The 17,315-nt window shown below is 42.8% G+C and overlaps 1 protein-coding gene across 1 annotated transcript; it reads left to right on the top strand.

Moving 5' to 3' along the window:
- Nucleotides 1-2,091: 2,091 nt before the first annotated feature.
- On the top strand, nucleotides 2,092-15,188 carry LOC131706584 (A-kinase anchor protein 8-like). The gene is made up of 13 exons (XM_059007941.1): nucleotides 2,092-2,190; nucleotides 3,475-3,528; nucleotides 3,877-4,129; nucleotides 6,412-6,919; nucleotides 8,938-9,049; nucleotides 9,591-9,643; nucleotides 9,932-9,962; nucleotides 10,274-10,379; nucleotides 10,778-10,919; nucleotides 11,475-11,580; nucleotides 12,380-12,510; nucleotides 13,118-13,213; nucleotides 13,561-15,188. The coding sequence occupies exons 1-13, from the start codon at nucleotides 2,166-2,168 to the stop codon at nucleotides 14,071-14,073; spliced, it is 2,130 nt and encodes a 709-aa protein (XP_058863924.1). The 5' UTR covers nucleotides 2,092-2,165; the 3' UTR covers nucleotides 14,074-15,188.
- Nucleotides 15,189-17,315: the final 2,127 nt, after the last annotated feature.

Raw genomic sequence — 17,315 nt, 5'->3', positions numbered from 1 at the left:
CATATACAGGGGCGCTGGAACTAGGGTTGCTGGGGGTGCAGAGCATGGCTTCCATCATATACAGGGGCGCTGGAACTAGGGGTGCTGGGGGTGCCGAGCGTGGCTTCCATCATATACAGGGGCGCTGGAACTAGGAGTGCTGGGGCTGCCGAGCATGGCTTCCATCATATACAGGGGCGCTGGAACTAGGGGTGCTGGGGCTGCCGAGCATGGCTTCCATCATATACAGGGGCGCTGGAACTAGGGGTGCTGGGGCTGCCGAGCGTGGCTTCCATCATATACAGGGGCGCTGGAACTAGGGGTGCTGGGGGTGCCGAGCGTGGCTTCCATCATATACAGGGGCGCTGGAACTAGGGGTGCTGGGGGTGCGGCAGGGGTTACAGTTTTGTTCAATGGCTTTCAGCACCCCCACTTTAAAAATTGTTCCAGTGCCACTGTTACTAACTGCCTTCAACTGTGACTCCCTCCCTAATTAAAAAGTAATTTGTCTCGTGCATTCCGCAGGGGTGGAAATAAGTTTGACCCATTTCTGGTTTTACTGTGAGTTTAACAAGACACACCTGAGCTTGTTACCTATACACTGGGGGCTAATGAAGCTCGTAGTAAAACGTGGAATAGGTGACACTGTAGGAGTCTCATTTCCATCCCTGATCATTTCAAATGCTGCATCATTGAGCTGAATATCCTGCTAAGGCTGTTTTAACATTCAATGACAGCACATGCTGTGCTGCAATTAGTGTAAAGCGCTGGTATCTTCAAAAGTAATGTGAATTGCTTTGATTTCAGATGGGAGGTGCCCATCAGAATACCCCTGAGAAGTGCCCCACCCAGTGCATTGCAGACGGCTGCCATGCTGAGGCGCTAGGGAGGCTGCACTTTGCCTGATCCCTGGAGTCAGCATCGCCGGTGTTGTGTGTGCTGATGCACCAGGGAGGCTGTTTGGGACAATTCAAGCTGTTCAAGCCACACCCCAGTGCATTCTGGTAAGTGTAGTCCTGTTGTGAAAGGTACCTGGGACAGGTAAAACATACCACAAAGCTCCACAGTGTGAGTTGAAAAGCCTGAACTGTCTCAAACTGTCCTAGTATATGGAGTGATATGTTGATAACCCTACGTCAGCTTAGTGTTTATTCACTACTGAGTGTGCAGTGAGTCTTTTCGCATATTATTATTATTTATTTCTTAGCAGACACCCTTATCCAGGGCGACTTACAATTGTTACAAGAGATCACATTATTTTTTTACATACAATTACCCATTTATACAGTTGGGTTTTTATTGGAGCAATCTAGGTAAAGTACCTTGCTCAAGGGTACAGCAGCAGTGTCCCTGACTGGGGATTGAACCCACGACCCTCCAGTCAAGAGTCCAGAGCCCTAACCACTACTCCACACTGCATATGCACATAAATGCTGCACACATGTAGACCTGTAGACTTTGTAATTTTATTTGTTTATTTGTTTATTTAGCAGACACCTTTATCCAAGGCGACTTACAGTGACTAGGGTGTGTGAACTATGCATCAGCTGCAGAGTCACTTACAACTCACCCGAAAGATGGAGCACAAGGAGGTGAAGTGACTTGCTCAGGATCACACAGTGAGTCAGTGGCTGAGGTGGGATTTGAACCGGAACCTCCTGGTTACAAGCCCTTTACTTTAACCACTGGACCACACAGCCTCCTGTATTTTTATTTTTTTATTTGGTATCTACATGCTATTTTAATTTTTAACTATATTATTATGATAACTTACTCTCACTTTGTAACTGCAAAAGTTAAGTCTAAATGTATGAAATGACACAATTACAGCTTGTGTTGTGATATTTTTCACTGAATGGGTTGAAGTCTGACTGACTGCCACTGGCACACACATAGCCCCAGCTATAAAAACTATAGCCATCTGTTCCAAGCCGCACAGCCACTCTACCCAACGCTGGCTTTGGAACGGTGATTTTGCTAACCTATGAGTGCGCGTTATTTATGTCCCGCCCTCCCCCACACCCCCGCCCACCTAGCGTCGACTTAGTACGTAAATTTGAATGGCGGCCGCATTACCAAATTAAAATATCCTTTCATCTCCTTCAGCCAATCCGTTTCGGGGGGCGTGCTGTCTTTGTTATTATAGTCCCTCACTTCCTGCGGCTGGATCAGACATAGAAAAAAGAATGGATAGTCGTGGTTACAAAGCAGGTAAGGAACACGGCTTTATGTGGTCAGTCTGGCAGTTAAATCAACAATGTAAATGTAAAAAAAAAAATACTGTTATTTAAGTAGAGAACTATGCTTTTTTTATTTTTAGTAAATTACAAAGTAAAAATTGCTTAGTCGTTGTGCGGTGCTGGATTCAATGCTAGATTGATGATGACAGATACACGTAGTACATTAAACAGTAAAATAAATACCGATCACTGGATAGTTACCGCTCGTACTTGATAAATGCACAATATATGCCTGATACTATAGTATTCTACGCACCAACGTATCCAGTTATGAACAAAAGCTTTATTTTGAAAGCAGTCTTTTTTTTTTAAAACTGCCTCCTTACTGCACAAACTACATACATACATACATACATACATACATACATACAGACGTATTGCTGTCTATACAGTCAAAATAAAAGCGTGCATTCAATTTTACAATTAAGATGGCGAGGGTAACGGCAATACTAAACAAAATGGCCGCCGTTGTTAATGGCCCTCTTCCTTGCTCGAATGGCAATGGCTTTGCTCTGGGCCTTCTGTTTTGCAGTGCTTACTGAGCAAGCATGAAAACAACGCTTATTGTCTTATAAAAATAAGGAATTGATCAGTTGTGTTAGGAACTGGGTCTAGCAAAACAAGCCGGCGTAGCAAAAAGTGGGCCTGTCTTTTATAGTATCGCTTTATCTAATGTAAATATTTGTAACATGCAAAGGTAACCATTGGTTACAAATGTTTAGGTATGATTATGTGTTATAGTCCGACGCAATGTTTACAATGTTAAAATCCGCCAGTAGTGTACCAATGAATGCATAAATAAACCGTACACACAACAGTTCGTACTGATGATACATTAAGTTAATATGAAATGCAGACAAAAAGTGTAATTACTAATTTACTGCAGTATTAGGAAGTTAGCAGAGTTTAAGCGTTGACACTTTTTATATATATGGTACTACGTTGATTTGATGTATTGCCATAATAATAAATTTGACTGAAGTCTATTATTGAAATGATCAGGAGCCCTGCTGTACCCAGGCCTGGGGTTCAGAACCTCTTTCAATCAAGTATAATATTTAAATGATCAGGAGCTTTAAAATCATTTGCCCCTCCCTTATAGCGTCATGAAACGCTCAGTTCAGAGTAGATTTAGCAGAAGACTGATTGTTCACGATCATGGCTCCTGGTCATTTCAGTAATATCCCTGAACAAGGGGAGTTATGAAACCCAGGACTGGGTGCTCTTATAAGCGCTATCATTTTTTTTTTAACAGGGTATGGAAACTCTTCAGGCTACTCCAGCTGGGACACTGGAACCAGTAACAGAGGTAATGTCAATGTGTTCAGTATAAGGGTTAATGAACGCTTCTGTGATAAATTATCCAGAATCATTTACTAACTGCCTTCAATTGTGACTCTCTTCCTAATTAAGTTGTTTGTATTGTGCATTCTGCAGGGTTGGAAGTAAGACTCACGTTGCACAGCAGTTTGATCCGTTCTTGGTTCCACTATGAGCTTGACACACATTAGCTGGTTGCATATACACTGTGGCTAATCAGCCTCATAGTAAAAACAGGAATGGATCTTATTTCCACCCCTGTGATGGGCAAGGGGAACACCATAGTCTTCATGAATCCACACCTGCTGCATTGCTAACCTGGCTGCTCTCCTCGCAGGGTCTGGAGGGGGTTATGAATCCTACGACTATGGCTATGGCCAGAAGGACCCCTCTGGGTCGGCCAGCTTTGGGGGTTACGGGATGCAGTCGAAGAGCTGGGAGCTCCCGAAGCAGAGCGGCCTTGGCTCCTCCCTCTCCAGCACCGGCACCAACGCGGACGCAGTGATTGCCAAGATCAACCAGCGGCTCGACATGCTCTCGCAGCTAGAGGGCGACACCGGGACTCTGGGAGGAGGCCGGCAGGGAGACAGGTAACGCTTCACCCCTTCCCTCTCCCCAAACACGTGGGGTGTGGGTTTAGGGGTACGCAATGTAGATGGAGGGGCTTCAAGGGGATTCCTGGTTGGTTAGTTTAGAGGCTGCCGCATGAACTTGTGTTTATTCTTGCTTAGTAACATTTTCAGTTTTTTCTTTGGCTCAAAAGCCTTATAAATCTGCGTTAAACATCGTCTAAGTTGCTGAATTTGCGTAGCAATATATTCACTAGATCGTTAATTCTCGTATGGGTCTCCCAGGGAACAGCTTTGGGTTTTTTTTTTTTTTTTTTGTGAATCAACAGGAGAAATGTTTATTTTTAAATAAGAACGTATGTTAGTACGTCTTAGTATTGCATCTGTCCAGGATCATTCTGGTTTTCATTTTGGTCCTTTGTTACTTGTTTTCTTTTGCTCCATTACAATATTTGAGAAAGCCGTCACTGGTTAGCATGCAAGTCAGGAAAATATGGGGGCTTCCAGGACATAGTCTAATTAGAGGCTTCATTTTGGAGTCTGTCCCAGTGTATCTTAAATGTTTTGTTTCCGCTTGCCCGGTTTGTCTTGCATCCAAAATATGAATCTATTCAATGAGAGAAACCAGAACAGCTGTTAATGGTGCCAGAACAAATTTCAAACATTTCATTTATTTACTGGGGTGGGAGGGTCTGCATATTTGTGTAATCATACTAGCAACAAAGAGTAAAGTTAACTTGTATTTCTCTTGTTCTTAAATCCAAGATTTGCCCATGTGGAATAAAATCTTGGGGGCTTGTTGTTTGTGCCTCTCTTGCAATTGTAAGCAGGGTGTCTCGCTGTGCTGCAGCTCTGTAGAGACGCAGTGGTTAGATCTTTCAAACCTCTGAAGTTGACTGGATTGGCCGAGCCATCTTTCTGGTTTCTCCCCCGATGCTCTCCAGTTTACCCCGAGCCAGTGCCCTGACCTTAGCGGCTGATCACAGAGGCCCACGCCAGCAAAGATCAGCCCCTACTGTCCTTCTAGAACCTCTTGATCTAACATAGAAGCTTTGTTCTACTGTTTTGTTCACCCCTTTATTTGAATGTATTTTTAAAGGCTATCTTAAAAGGTTGCCTTGGTTTTTGTTTAATTTTTGTATATACCGTATTACTTTGAATTACCGCCACCCTTGAATAAGCGCTGCACTCAGATATCAGATTTGTAGTAGACGCTGCCCTTGAATAAATGCTGCTCAGTAATGAAACATACATTTTTTTTCCCTACCCAGCTCAGATAAATGCAGCACTTAATAAAGAAATGCATAAAAACACAGTATGGCAAAGCAGTACAAATAAACAAAATTAATTGAATAAACACGTATACGATGCATTTAAAAATAGTTACACACTGGAGCAGAACTATTTTACTGTAAAGTTTATGGAATCCAAACAAAAAGAATACCATAGGTACACAGCACTATGTACAGATACTGGTGTAGGAGTGAATACAGCAGCACTAAAAAATATATATATATTTAGAAATTCTGTAATGCAGGAGCTGTATGGTTATTATTGAAAGTTCTTAAATGCATTTCTGTTTTGGGTGTGTGCACGGTATTTTGGCTAATAGATGCTTCAGAATCCTGATCCAGACAGGAAGTTCGGAGAGTGCGGTGTGTGGTGTTTTGGCGTGTCAATGGGGAACAGAAGCTGGTGTGGCTCTCACTGTAGCATTGCTTTTTAGGGGATAGCCACAGGATCAACTCCTCTTCCTCACCGAAGCCCTGCCTGGATCAGGGACTGAGTGCTTAGTTGTCTTGTTGGTTGAAGAGAAAGAACCGCACAGTGTATTAGAGTTAAGACCTCTTAACTCAAATACTGCTGTAAGAAAAGAAAGGGAAAATAAACCTACCTCCTCAGTGTTGACATTTCTCTCATTATTTCCCTCTCTACGCTACACTGGTATGTGTCCCCACCTAGTCAAACACTGATCTGGTCTGCAAGCTCAACAGCTTTCAGTTTAAAGTTGTAGGACATCTTCGCCATCCTGATCAAGTCGTATCCACAGAAATAAACTTCAATATACACCCCCTCAAATACTGTAAAAAAACACAAAAAAAAACACAATAACAATCTGCGCCTTTTGAAAACCGTAGTACTTCAAATAAGTGCTGCAGCTGTTTTTACAATATAAATAAATAAAAACCGCCGCACCGTTAATTCAAAGTAATATGCTATATCTCTTTCTGTCTGTACTGCACAGCACCACACAGTGGAGATGTAGGATTGCCCTGACCTGTTTGCTCTTGAACCTCTTTCAGGTTTGACCAATACGAGTCCTACGACTCTCGGTCCACCTCACTGAACCACCGTGATCTCTACAGATCTGCATACGGTTACAGTGAAGGGGGGCTGGACCCACAGCGCCAACATCGGGGCGGCAGCTCCTACGCGGCTGGGCGCTTCGGTAACCCCGCCCCCTCCTCCTCCTTCTCCTCTGCCATGCCCTCCTACGGATCGGGCCACGCCCACAGCCAAAGACCCCGGGACAACTTCGGCCAGGGCTGGCCCGGCCGTTCTCAACGCGGCCTGGGAGGAGCTGCCGGCAGGGGTTTTGGAGACAGGTGGAGCGAGCCCCGAACGGGAGCCCGGGGCAGTGGCAGCAGTCGTGGCCCCTCCCCGGGGGGCAAGCCCCCCTCGCTTTTCTCCCACGACATGCACCCCGAGATGGGTGCGTTCCAAAAGGGTTCCCCTGGGGACAGGCGCTTCGGAGGCGCTGCAGGGTTTGGGGTCGACAGACAGCGTGTGAGGAAGAGAGTGCCCACCAGAGTAAGTATCTGTGTTTAAAAACACGCAAAACACCTCTGTCTTAATCCTCATGCCTTACACACACCCCTCCTGCCAAATCAATCCCTTTTTATTACTTTAAAAGCACTCCAGTAAACGCACCACATTACCCAAGTGCTGTGTGGACTGCAACAACTTTTTTTTGTTTTTTCTAATGATTTATTTACACAGTATGAATTTGTAGCCCAGTTGGGTTTCATTTCTTCTCTGTGACACTGTATAAAATATTTATTGAATATCTTGTTGCGGTTGTCCTTTTATTTTATTTTGTTTTGCCCCTGTCCTTTTCCCTTGTATAGGGAAGGAAGATAGTTTTGATTTTCAAACTCAGTTTGTAACTGAAATGTTCTTTTAATATGTAATATAAGTTCTATTGCATTTATTAGCTTATATGATTGATTAAATATAAGGTACGATTTAATATTGTAAACGCAGGAAGGCATGACTAATTCAAAGTGGATTGCAATTTCCAGTATAATGTAATTCTGTGCAACCTCTAGGCCCTGGTTTCCATTGCCTGTCCCAGGTACAGCTGAGCTGAGTGAGATGTCATTAAAGATGTCTGACTGCGTTGCAGTGGAATTGTCAGGTTTAGCTTACTCAGGAAGTAGTAGTGTGGCAGTAAAGATTATTATTATTAATAATGTATTTTTCAATTTCTTTTATTTTCTCGACACTGAATAGCTGCCGCAGAATTTCCGTGATTGTCAAACACTTTCAGATTTCTAACTTCTTTAAAGGTCACAGTGCAGCACTAAAACATCACGTAGGATTGTGGGATTGATTTGAATATAGCAAACAAACAAAGATGGGAGAAGTTGAACCAACATTCGTGTCTGTTTTATTTTCAGTCTTTGCACAGCTGCCCGTAGTCTTAAGTCGAGCAATAACAAGAGGTGGAAAACAGCCGTCACTGTTCAAAACACTTTCTCTTTAGCACACGCCTTTCGATGACGTGCTTCCGCACAGCACAGTTTGGCCCCGTTGGGTATGAGATATGAAGCTGTGCTCTCTGAGGTGTAGCTGAGCGTCAGTGGAAACAGCCTCCAGCTACACATCTCCCAGACTGGCCAGCTCAGCTGTACTTGGGGACTGGCAGTGGAAATGAGGCATTGTAGCCAACTTTTGAGCATGAAAATTGCAAGTGTGTGTTGCAATGTGTCGCTATCCTTGAGACAGCTGCCTCTGTAAAGTAGATAATGGGTCTGAAAACATTGGGAACATACTTCTAAAAACATACATTCAGCTGGTTTCACAGACCCTGATTAACACAGCCTTACCCAAGGCAAAATTGAGGCGTCCAGGATTAGTGTTAGTCCTGGTCTGTGCTGGTCTTTTGTCTAAACCATTCCTCAAAGAGGTGGCAGTACCATCCCTGTGAAATAAAAACTGCAATTCCCATGTATTAACAAATGACCAGTTAATTTAGCTATAAATGGCAATGGCTGAGCCTGTCTGCAGTATGAAAATAACACTAATTTTTTTATATACAGTAATTTTTTTTTTTTTTGCAAGAAGCAACAATAAAATACTAATGAAGGAAAAATAAGATTCATATGAAAAAAGAACCATTTAGATTCAGTTTGTTTACAGTTTACAGGTTTAAAACTGTTTGAATTTGTCATTTTTCTTAAGCGCTAATAGTGGGCCTCAGTGCCCAGTGCAGATGAACAGGTGGGCCTCCGCTAAAATGTTTGGGAAACTGCATATGTGGAAAAGACTGAATTATTGAATGGGAGATAAGTTGGCCTACACTGTGCACGTACTACTGTGCAAACACAAAGGCTATCTGACCTGCATGTTTTAGACAACGGTGTGGTAAATTCTAGATTTGGCTTCTGTTTACTCATTTTAAACTCTAAACTCAACACCCCTGCTTTAAATAGTGACAGGCACCCTTGTCCTAAACTGTGAAGGCAGGTTATCCTCGGTGGGTAAGGCAGTGCTGTACAGTGTACGTCTTGGCTAGGGAAGGGTCTCACTGTGTTGTGTTCCCACAGACAAAGGCGCAGAAGGGTGGCAAAAATAAAAGGAAGCAGACGCAGAACAGCGGGGATGCACCGGAGAGCAAAGTAGCAAAGAAGGAAGAGTCGGGATCCAAGCTGGGAAATGGTAAGCGCTCTAGCCTTTTGTCTCTGTGGGCTTGTTCTATAGTGCGGTAGATTCTGTGTGTAGTGTGCAGGGCGCTGTGTTGATTGTGTGTGTAGTGTGCAGGGCGCTGTGTTGATTGTGTGTGTGGTGTGCGGGGCGCTGTGTTGATTGTGTGTGTGGTGTGCGGGGCGCTGTGTTGATTGTGTGTGTGGTGTGCGGGGCGCTGTGTTTGTGTGTGTGGTGTGCGGGGCGCTGTGTTGATTGTGTGTGTGGTGTGCGGGGCGCTGTGTTGATTGTGTGTGTGGTGTGCGGGGCGCTGTGTTGAGTGTGTGTGGTGTGCGGGGCGCTGTGTTGATTGTGTGTGGTGTGCGGGGCGCTGTGTTGATTGTGTGTGTGGTGTGCGGGGCGCTGTGTTGATTGTGTGTGTGTGTGGTGTGCGGGGCGCTGTGTTGATTGTGTGTGTGGTGTGCGGGGCGCTGTGTTGATTGTGTGGTGTGTGGGGCGCTGTGTTGATTGTGTGTGTGGTGTGCGGGGCGCTGACTCTGCTTTGTTTATCTTGCAGAGAAGACGACTGAGGAAGCACAATCAGACAATGGGGAAGCCAAGCCTAAAGTTGTAAGAATACTTGCCTGCTACCTCAGGGGGGTGGTGCTGTTATAATATTGCATTGTAGCCATCCCAAGTCTTTGGACGCTGAAACGTTGTCTACCTGGTTCAGTCTGTTATAGTTTGGGTCAATTACTCTAAAGTTAAAGCATTACCAATAAACTAATTGTCTCTACATATTATTAGTGTATAACCGAATATATGCATGCTCTGGATTTACAATATTTTATTACAATATTTTCTAATTAATGGATAATAAATACCAATAGTAATTCCTCCTTTTGCTTTTTTTTTTAGGAAGGTGAAGGTACAGCGGATGGGGAAGATGGTAAGCAAGCCTGTTAGTTCATGTTTTCATAATCCCCTGCAGAGATATAGCCAAGGTGTTAGTCACGCTGCATACATCTGCAGAGTCGATCATCCAGTTTTGATGGATCTTGCTCAGGGCATTCTTTGGCACAGGTTATTGATTCTGTAAGGGATAAACCGCAATCAGTATTGTAGTTTGTGGTGATCTCCTTTTTCATGTTTTGGATGCTGGCTCTAATTGTGAATTGACAGCCCTGGCAATGGTGGGGGTGAATGTGGCTGCTGTGCCTCTTTGTCCCTGATGTGCTCACGCCTCTCTCTCTGGATCAGCTCTCACAATGCAGGAAGAGATCAACCAGATCAAACTCAAGCTGCAGGCCAGCAAGCAGACCCAGGAGAAGCAGAAGAGGCGGCAACGCAGCCGGCTTATCGAGAGGTAACCGTTGCCCTTTCAAATGTAACCCTTGAAGGACTACTGTAATCAACATTAAACTGACTCTGACCCACCGTTTGGCTTGGTAGTGCAGTAGGTTAATGGACTAGCCTCTCGTCCTGCTTTTTTGGCTAGTTTCACAAATCGATTTGCATTTATTCCTGGACAGTGTTTTTTATATAAAGTAATTGGCCTGTGAAACCACCCACTGTGTCAAGTGAAATAGTTGTCTTTTAAATCTCTGGATAACAAACATCTATTCAGGGCAGACTTGAGGCATGGAGACTTAACTTCTCCCTCCATCACCCCTAACAGAAAGGGTGCTTCCTCAAGTCCAGGGCAGATTGACTTGATAATCCTGAAATGTGATTCAGTTCTTCCTTCTCTGTCTGTCCTGGCAGGGTGCAGTATGCCTGCTCGGTGTGCAAGTTCCGCTCCTACTACGATGAAGACATGAAGAGTCATCTGGAGAGCAAGTTCCACAAGGACCACTTCAAGTTCCTCGCCACCAAGCTGTCCAGCCCCACAGCTGCCTTCCTGCAGGTATGGGCTAACAAACGTGGACTCTGTGCATCATTCAGGAAACAAACATTGCCTTGTTGATGTAGGCCACGGTAGTTTGTGCCAGTCTTGCAGACTGTTGCACACGACTCAAGTATGAACTAGCCTTGCCTTGTAAAGAATTGTACTAGTTTATTTTTGGTTCTTCTGCATACATTAACAGGAGTTAAGGCTGGATCATGTTTGAGTCTTGCGACCAGCTGGAGTTAAAAAAATAAATAAATAAATAAATAAATAATAATAATAATCTACTCTAGCAGCTTGGATCTTTAATCTGACTTCAGTAAGACAGTGGTCTTGCTCAGCAGACTACAGGTTGTACATGATGCACTTAAATACATGTGCAGCAGTGCAACACACTGGATTATTGTATGATTGCACACATAGGCATAAGGTTTTGTACTTTGGGTACAGACTGCTTTTTACTCCTCCTGAATGTAATTTAGCAATAGTCTGGGAAATACATAGAAGCATCTTTAAGTACGCTTGTCAAAGTCCTTTTACGATTACTGTTTTATTTTTATATTTTGCACACAGCAATACCTGTTAAACAAAAGCAAGCGGACAGAGGAGAGGCGTGGCCACATTGACAACGTCAGCGCCGCTATCACCCAGATATACAAGGAACAGGACCTCACTCGGGGTAAGTATGCGTTAGAAAGGCTTCTTTAGGGGGAAAGAACTGAATCATTGAGATGAAAAAACACGTGCACTGCAGGGATGGAAGCAAGACATAGCAGCCTGATCCATTCCTGTTTTAATATGTTGTATGAGACATACCTGAACTTGTTACCTATACACTGTCTAATCAAGCACACATTCCTCAGTCATAGTCCTGTCTCTCAAATATTCTTTTGTGATCCCCTCTTGCCAGCTCCTTGTTACTGCAGATCCTAGTGTGGTTTGCTCCTTTGTGTTTTAAACCTGATACAAGGGCTCTTTTCTGTTTCAGTGAACAGAGCGCATCCTGTCCACAGTGGCACCCCATGCATGCTTCCTGTAAAACAATATGCTCCTGCATTTAAACTTTCATCCCATCCTTCATTTCAGCTCCTGCAAGCTTTGCAAAGTTGTTACAATTCTCTTTTGCTATTTTCCCAGCTAAAGCTCATCTGCAAAGTCTGCACAATATATTTGATCCTTCAGCAATTTGAGCCATTCCTAGTTACTATGAGTTAACAAGACATACCTGATTTGCCTGTACACTGTGGCTAATCAAGCTCGTAGTAAAACCTGGAATGGGTGAAACTGTTAAGCGACAGTCTTATTTCCCTCCCTGGTTTGTTTCAAACCCTTGGGAGGGAGGGATCAAAAACTCGGTTTAAATTCTCATGACTCTTCAGTGCATTAGAACTTGAAAGCGAGCTTGGTTGGTTTTGCTGGTTGGCTTCCACTTTTTTGGAAAGTTGTGGTACGTGATGCGCTGCGTTGTGTCCCTGCAGATATCGGCATGGAGCACTTTGTGCGGAAGGTGGAGGCTGCTCACTGCGCTGCCTGTGACCTGTTCATCCCCATGCAGCTCGGACTGATCCAGAAGCACCTGAAATCCCACGAGCACAACCTCAACCGCAAGGTAGCGCCTGCAGTGTGTGTTTATAAGGGTTCGGTGCTACCTGTAATACAGTCGAGCGTGTTCATGTATGCTGTCGGGTCTGTTTTACAAAGATTGCCACATCAACTACTGTTGACTTGATATGGACAGTTAAACAAGTTATTAAATAAATAATAAATGACAAGGCTAATATTGATCTATTTAATCTGTTTATGTCAAACTTGTTTTATATAGAACTGGGTGCAAGATCTACACTGAGGAATTAGAAGTGGAATTGTGGCTAATAGGTGCCAATGGGGACTTGTAATGTTGGACATCATGGCTTAAAACTGACTTTGAGAATTAACTTAAGCTTATAATTTGTTAAATAAGTTGTTCCTCCCTTACAGTTTTATGAACAAACTCCTGGCATCTGGTCATTTCAATGACATAACTTAAAGTTCTGAAACCCAGGACTGGGTGCAGCAGGGCTAGTGTGTGTTTTAAAACACTGGGACATCATTAGTAATATACATTCAGTCATAAAAAGAGAAGCCTGATTTCTCTATTATGTTTATAAATACTAAGTTCAATGACAAACACTTGGACTTGAAGTAAGCTCCTGATCGTAATGATGTTGTTGCTGCAGGGCATGATGGAACAGTCCAAGAGGGCTAGCATGTCTGTCGCCCGGAGCATCCTGAACCACAAAGTCATCTGCAAGAAGCTGGACCAGTACCTGAAGGTAAGAGCTGAACGTGCAACCAAAGACTGGCTTAAAATACCTGGTTAACCCTTTAAGGTATAAGGGACATATGTCCCACAAATACAATGATGCTAACTTTCTATTTGCAATGTGATTCATTGTGTTGTGGCTTGCAAAACTGGAAACCATTTAAATATGGCTAGTATATTTTGTTAGAAGAAAATGTCTTTCATTTGAAATTAACATGCATTTACAACCATATAGAATGGGGTCTATCTTTCTACAAAGGAAGAAAAAAAAATTGCACTGGTGTACAGAATACCAAGAAGGTGCCTACTGCTTCTTTGTAATAGTTATTTTTAAACTAAGTGTCTTTTCTTTCACAGGGAGAGAACCCCTTTGTATACGACCCGAACAGTAAAGAGGATCAGGAAGAGGAAGGAGGGGAGAATGCGGAGGGAGGGGATCTGAACGACAGTCTAGGGGAGGGGGAACAGGAGAATGCGGAGGGAGGGGATCTGAACAACAGTCTGTTGGAGGGGGAACAGGAGAATGCGGAGGGAGGGGATCTGAACGACAGTCTGTTGGAGGAGGAACAGGAGAATGCGGAGGGAGGGGATCTGAACGACAGTCTGTTGGAGGAGGAACAGGAGAATGCGGAGGGAGGGGATATGAATGAGAGTGTGGTGGAGGGGGAACATGGGAATGGGGAACAAGTGGTGAAAGAGGAACAAGAGCAGCAGGGAGAGGGGGCTGCTGCTGAGGAGGAAGGGGGGGACCCCCAAACTGCGGAGATGCAGGAGGAAGAGATGGGAATGGAGCTGGGTGAAGAAGAGGGGATCCCGGTTGATGAAGAAGGTGGTGACGCCAACAAAATTGAGGAACCTGCTGCGGAATAGCTTCTTTTAAATTAATTAATTTCCCTGCCTTTCATCTATAGCCTGTATTTGTTTTAAGTTGATGTGGAGATTATCGCTGACCAATTCTAAATCATTTGTTTAGGACCAGCCATCAAATTGAAGCTCCCAGCACTAAGAAAACCTGTTATTGTAGATACACGGATTAAGGAGACTGAGGGTGGTCTTGACTAACAGGATTGGAGTGTATTCATTACCATATTGTGAGGTTGAGTAAATCTCCCTACTTCATCATCTACCAAATGATCAACATGAACTCCATTTAAAGCCAGTAGTAGTCTTTACACAGTACCTACAGTGATGTCCCTTTCCTTAGGATATCTTTTTGTTAGTGCTGCACGAACCGATTATTCGGATGAAGTGCTCCTCTGTTGAGGGTCTTTGTCGATTTGGGCCAGCTTACCATTCCAAGTGATGAAACAGCTGCTTGGGTTTGTGTGGATATCTGTTCTCCACTGTGTCTCCTAAGAAAAGCAGCAACAAACCCAAGCAGCTGTTTCTTCTCTTTTCATTTCACTTGATATTGTAAGCTGGTCCAGTCAACACCAGTGACCCTCGCCTGACTTCTGTAGAGAACTCAATCTGAATAATTGAATGATCGGTCCGTCCAGCACTCTGTTCTGTATAAATATAGAGGAAATGTGTTTTTTTTGTTTTTTTTTGAGGCAGTGATGGTCGTATTTATCTGTACAGTCAGTCAGTATCTCTGATAGTTGGTTCTCTTAGAGTTTTGTTTCTGTGTAGACCGTGTTGGGTCACAAACCTTTTTTTTTTTTTTTTTTCTCTGAAATGGAGCCGTTATGTTTATTGTAAAACTGCAGAGTGGTTTGGACTTTTGAGAGAATGTAAAGATGTTCAGAGATAACTTTTTATAACTTGAAGAAGCAGGCCCCCGTGCAGTAAATTAAAATGCAAGTGGTTTGTTAACAATGTTAATTCTTCACCAGTGTTCTGTTTTTAAACTGGAGGCTGTTGGATGCATTTTCTATGATGTTGTACAGATGCTTCCTCTGTTCTGTCTGTATGGTGGTGTGTCTGAATGTTGTCTCTGTAGAATGTGTTTTCAAAGGCTTCCATTAAACAGTTTGTTTTTTTTACACAGACTTGGGTGGTTTTATTGATCAGGAACTGTTCTGCATAACTCAGGGTGCCCGACTTCAAAGTCACTGAAATGCCAAGCAAACGGCATCTCTATTCGTATCATAAATCATGCCTAACTTAGACACTCAATAATAAAAGTAGAGTTAAACAAACTTCTGGCTCTGATGGTAATTAAACACCCAATTTCAAGATGTGTAGAGAAACTAAGGCAATGATTATTTTACTAACGTTTTGCCTAGAAGTCTAGTAATTCCTTACTAAAGGCACGTTCATATTTGTTGCACAGCTAGCGATACTAGAAATTACCTGTGGCGACCATGTTTAAGACTTCAAGTCAAACTTAAGGATTTGTCAAAGAATTGTATTAGTCAACACTTGCATATCAGACCCTATCAAATTGACTTCAGTGACAGTTAAACGAGTGTGAGGCATATCTGATTTTCATCTGATTTGACGTGTATGAAGGAGAGCACGTTGTAAACTGTCCCCTCCCACCCAAACTACATGGTTCAAAGGACTCTTTTTTTTTTTTTTTTTTTTTAAAAGATGTAGGCTTCCACTTAAATGTACTGTAGTTGGTTTTGTTGGTACAGTACTATATTTAACAGAAGTAGTATTTTAATTCAGAACAATGATTCTGAAAATTAACGACCCCACAGCAAAATAATCAAAATGTTACCCATGCACAGAACTGTCAAATGTAAAAGGCAATGCAATTTTAGCAAAAGATTTAAAAATAAAAAATATTCTGAAATTAAAACGGTATTCAAAATTGCAAAATATATTGCTCAATAAGACCCAAATGTCACAGTTCACTTGCAAATGAAAATGTATAAAAGCAACTGAAGATCAGATTTTTAAAAAAAAAAATGCATCACAGTATCTAAAATTTAAATGATTAATTTTTACATTACAATAGCTTGTCTTGTTCGCGTTGTTTTTGGAGGAAGCGCTGTGTAACTGTACAGTAATAAAGACACTGATTTCCCATGCCAGAAAAAAAAACAAAAAAAACTTTGGGCTGTGACGATTAAACAAGTATATTGTAACATTGAAGAGATGGGCTTTGTATCAGAAAACTGGTGACGGAGTCGGAAATTGTGAGTGACGGGTAAGTGAATAGATAGGGGCATTTAGAACACAAAATAGAAGGCACATTTTTACAGAGAATTGTGAGGATCTGGAACCAACTCTAATGTTGTTGAAGCTGACACCCTTGGATCCTTCAAGAAGCTGCTTGATGAGAGTCTGGGATCGATAAGCTACTAACAACCAAACAAGCAAGGTGGGCCGAATGGCCTCCTCGTTTGTTAACTTTCTTATGTTCTTAATTTGTTGCATATATATATATAATAGGGATTGATTTTATTTTTGAATACAAGTGGTAAAACGCGACCTGACGTGTATCTGGGTAACGGATATCCGAGTGCTGACTGGTTATTTTTAGTCCCAAGTAGTTTCTTTTTCTTGAAGCTGATTGCAAGTACAGTTTTATTTTTAATCATTTTCTACAGGACTCTACTTCAAGGGAAGCAGGAATTCATATAGCAGAATGCATTGCTATGCACGCAAAGCCATATGTTCAGCCTTGTGCCATTCTCACATGGCGGATGTAGGACTTCACTGCTAGTTAGAGACCCTGCTTGAAAGGGGGGACTCTTTCTGCTGGGTACACATACAAGCACACTTTTTCAAGCATTTGGGTATTGTTTATTTTGTTTTTGGCAACAAAAATGTGAGATGGTGTGCAGGTATCATTACATGGTTAAAGGTGCTCAATCCAATCGCAGTTTATTTTTTTTCCAGAATGGCTTGCATCCTATGGGCTGTTATCCTTGTCGCAATGCAGCTCAGGGATTGCAAGAACTTCACTTCAGAAAGATGGTTCCCCCCATGTATCAACTGTACCATGCCCATAGAATACTTTGGTTATTCACCATGTTGAACTTGCCATGTGATCTTTGAACCACCCTGTATACCTGCTTCTGACAACACATAAAGGTTGAGCTGCAGCAAAGAGAGGAAAAAATGTAACAACAGATAACACAACGTCTCATTTTAAAGAACAGGATCAATTCTAAACATCAATGTGTTCCAGATGTGAAAGGAGTTGCACTGGGGAC

This window comes from Acipenser ruthenus, chromosome 36 (genome assembly GCF_902713425.1).
Source record: "Acipenser ruthenus chromosome 36, fAciRut3.2 maternal haplotype, whole genome shotgun sequence".
In the NCBI taxonomy this organism is placed as follows: domain Eukaryota; kingdom Metazoa; phylum Chordata; class Actinopteri; order Acipenseriformes; family Acipenseridae; genus Acipenser; species Acipenser ruthenus.
This window is presented reverse-complemented; position numbering and strand designations above follow the sequence as displayed.

Excerpts from the sequence above, each read along its gene's own strand:
- LOC131706584 (XM_059007941.1), top strand. The coding sequence starts at position 2,166 with ATGGATAGTCGTGGTTACAAAGCAG. Across the intron at positions 4,130-6,411 it reads GGAGGCCGGCAGGGAGACAG|GTTTGACCAATACGAGTCCT; the intron begins GTAACGCTTCAC and ends AACCTCTTTCAG. Across the intron at positions 13,214-13,560 it reads AGCTGGACCAGTACCTGAAG|GGAGAGAACCCCTTTGTATA; the intron begins GTAAGAGCTGAA and ends TTTCTTTCACAG.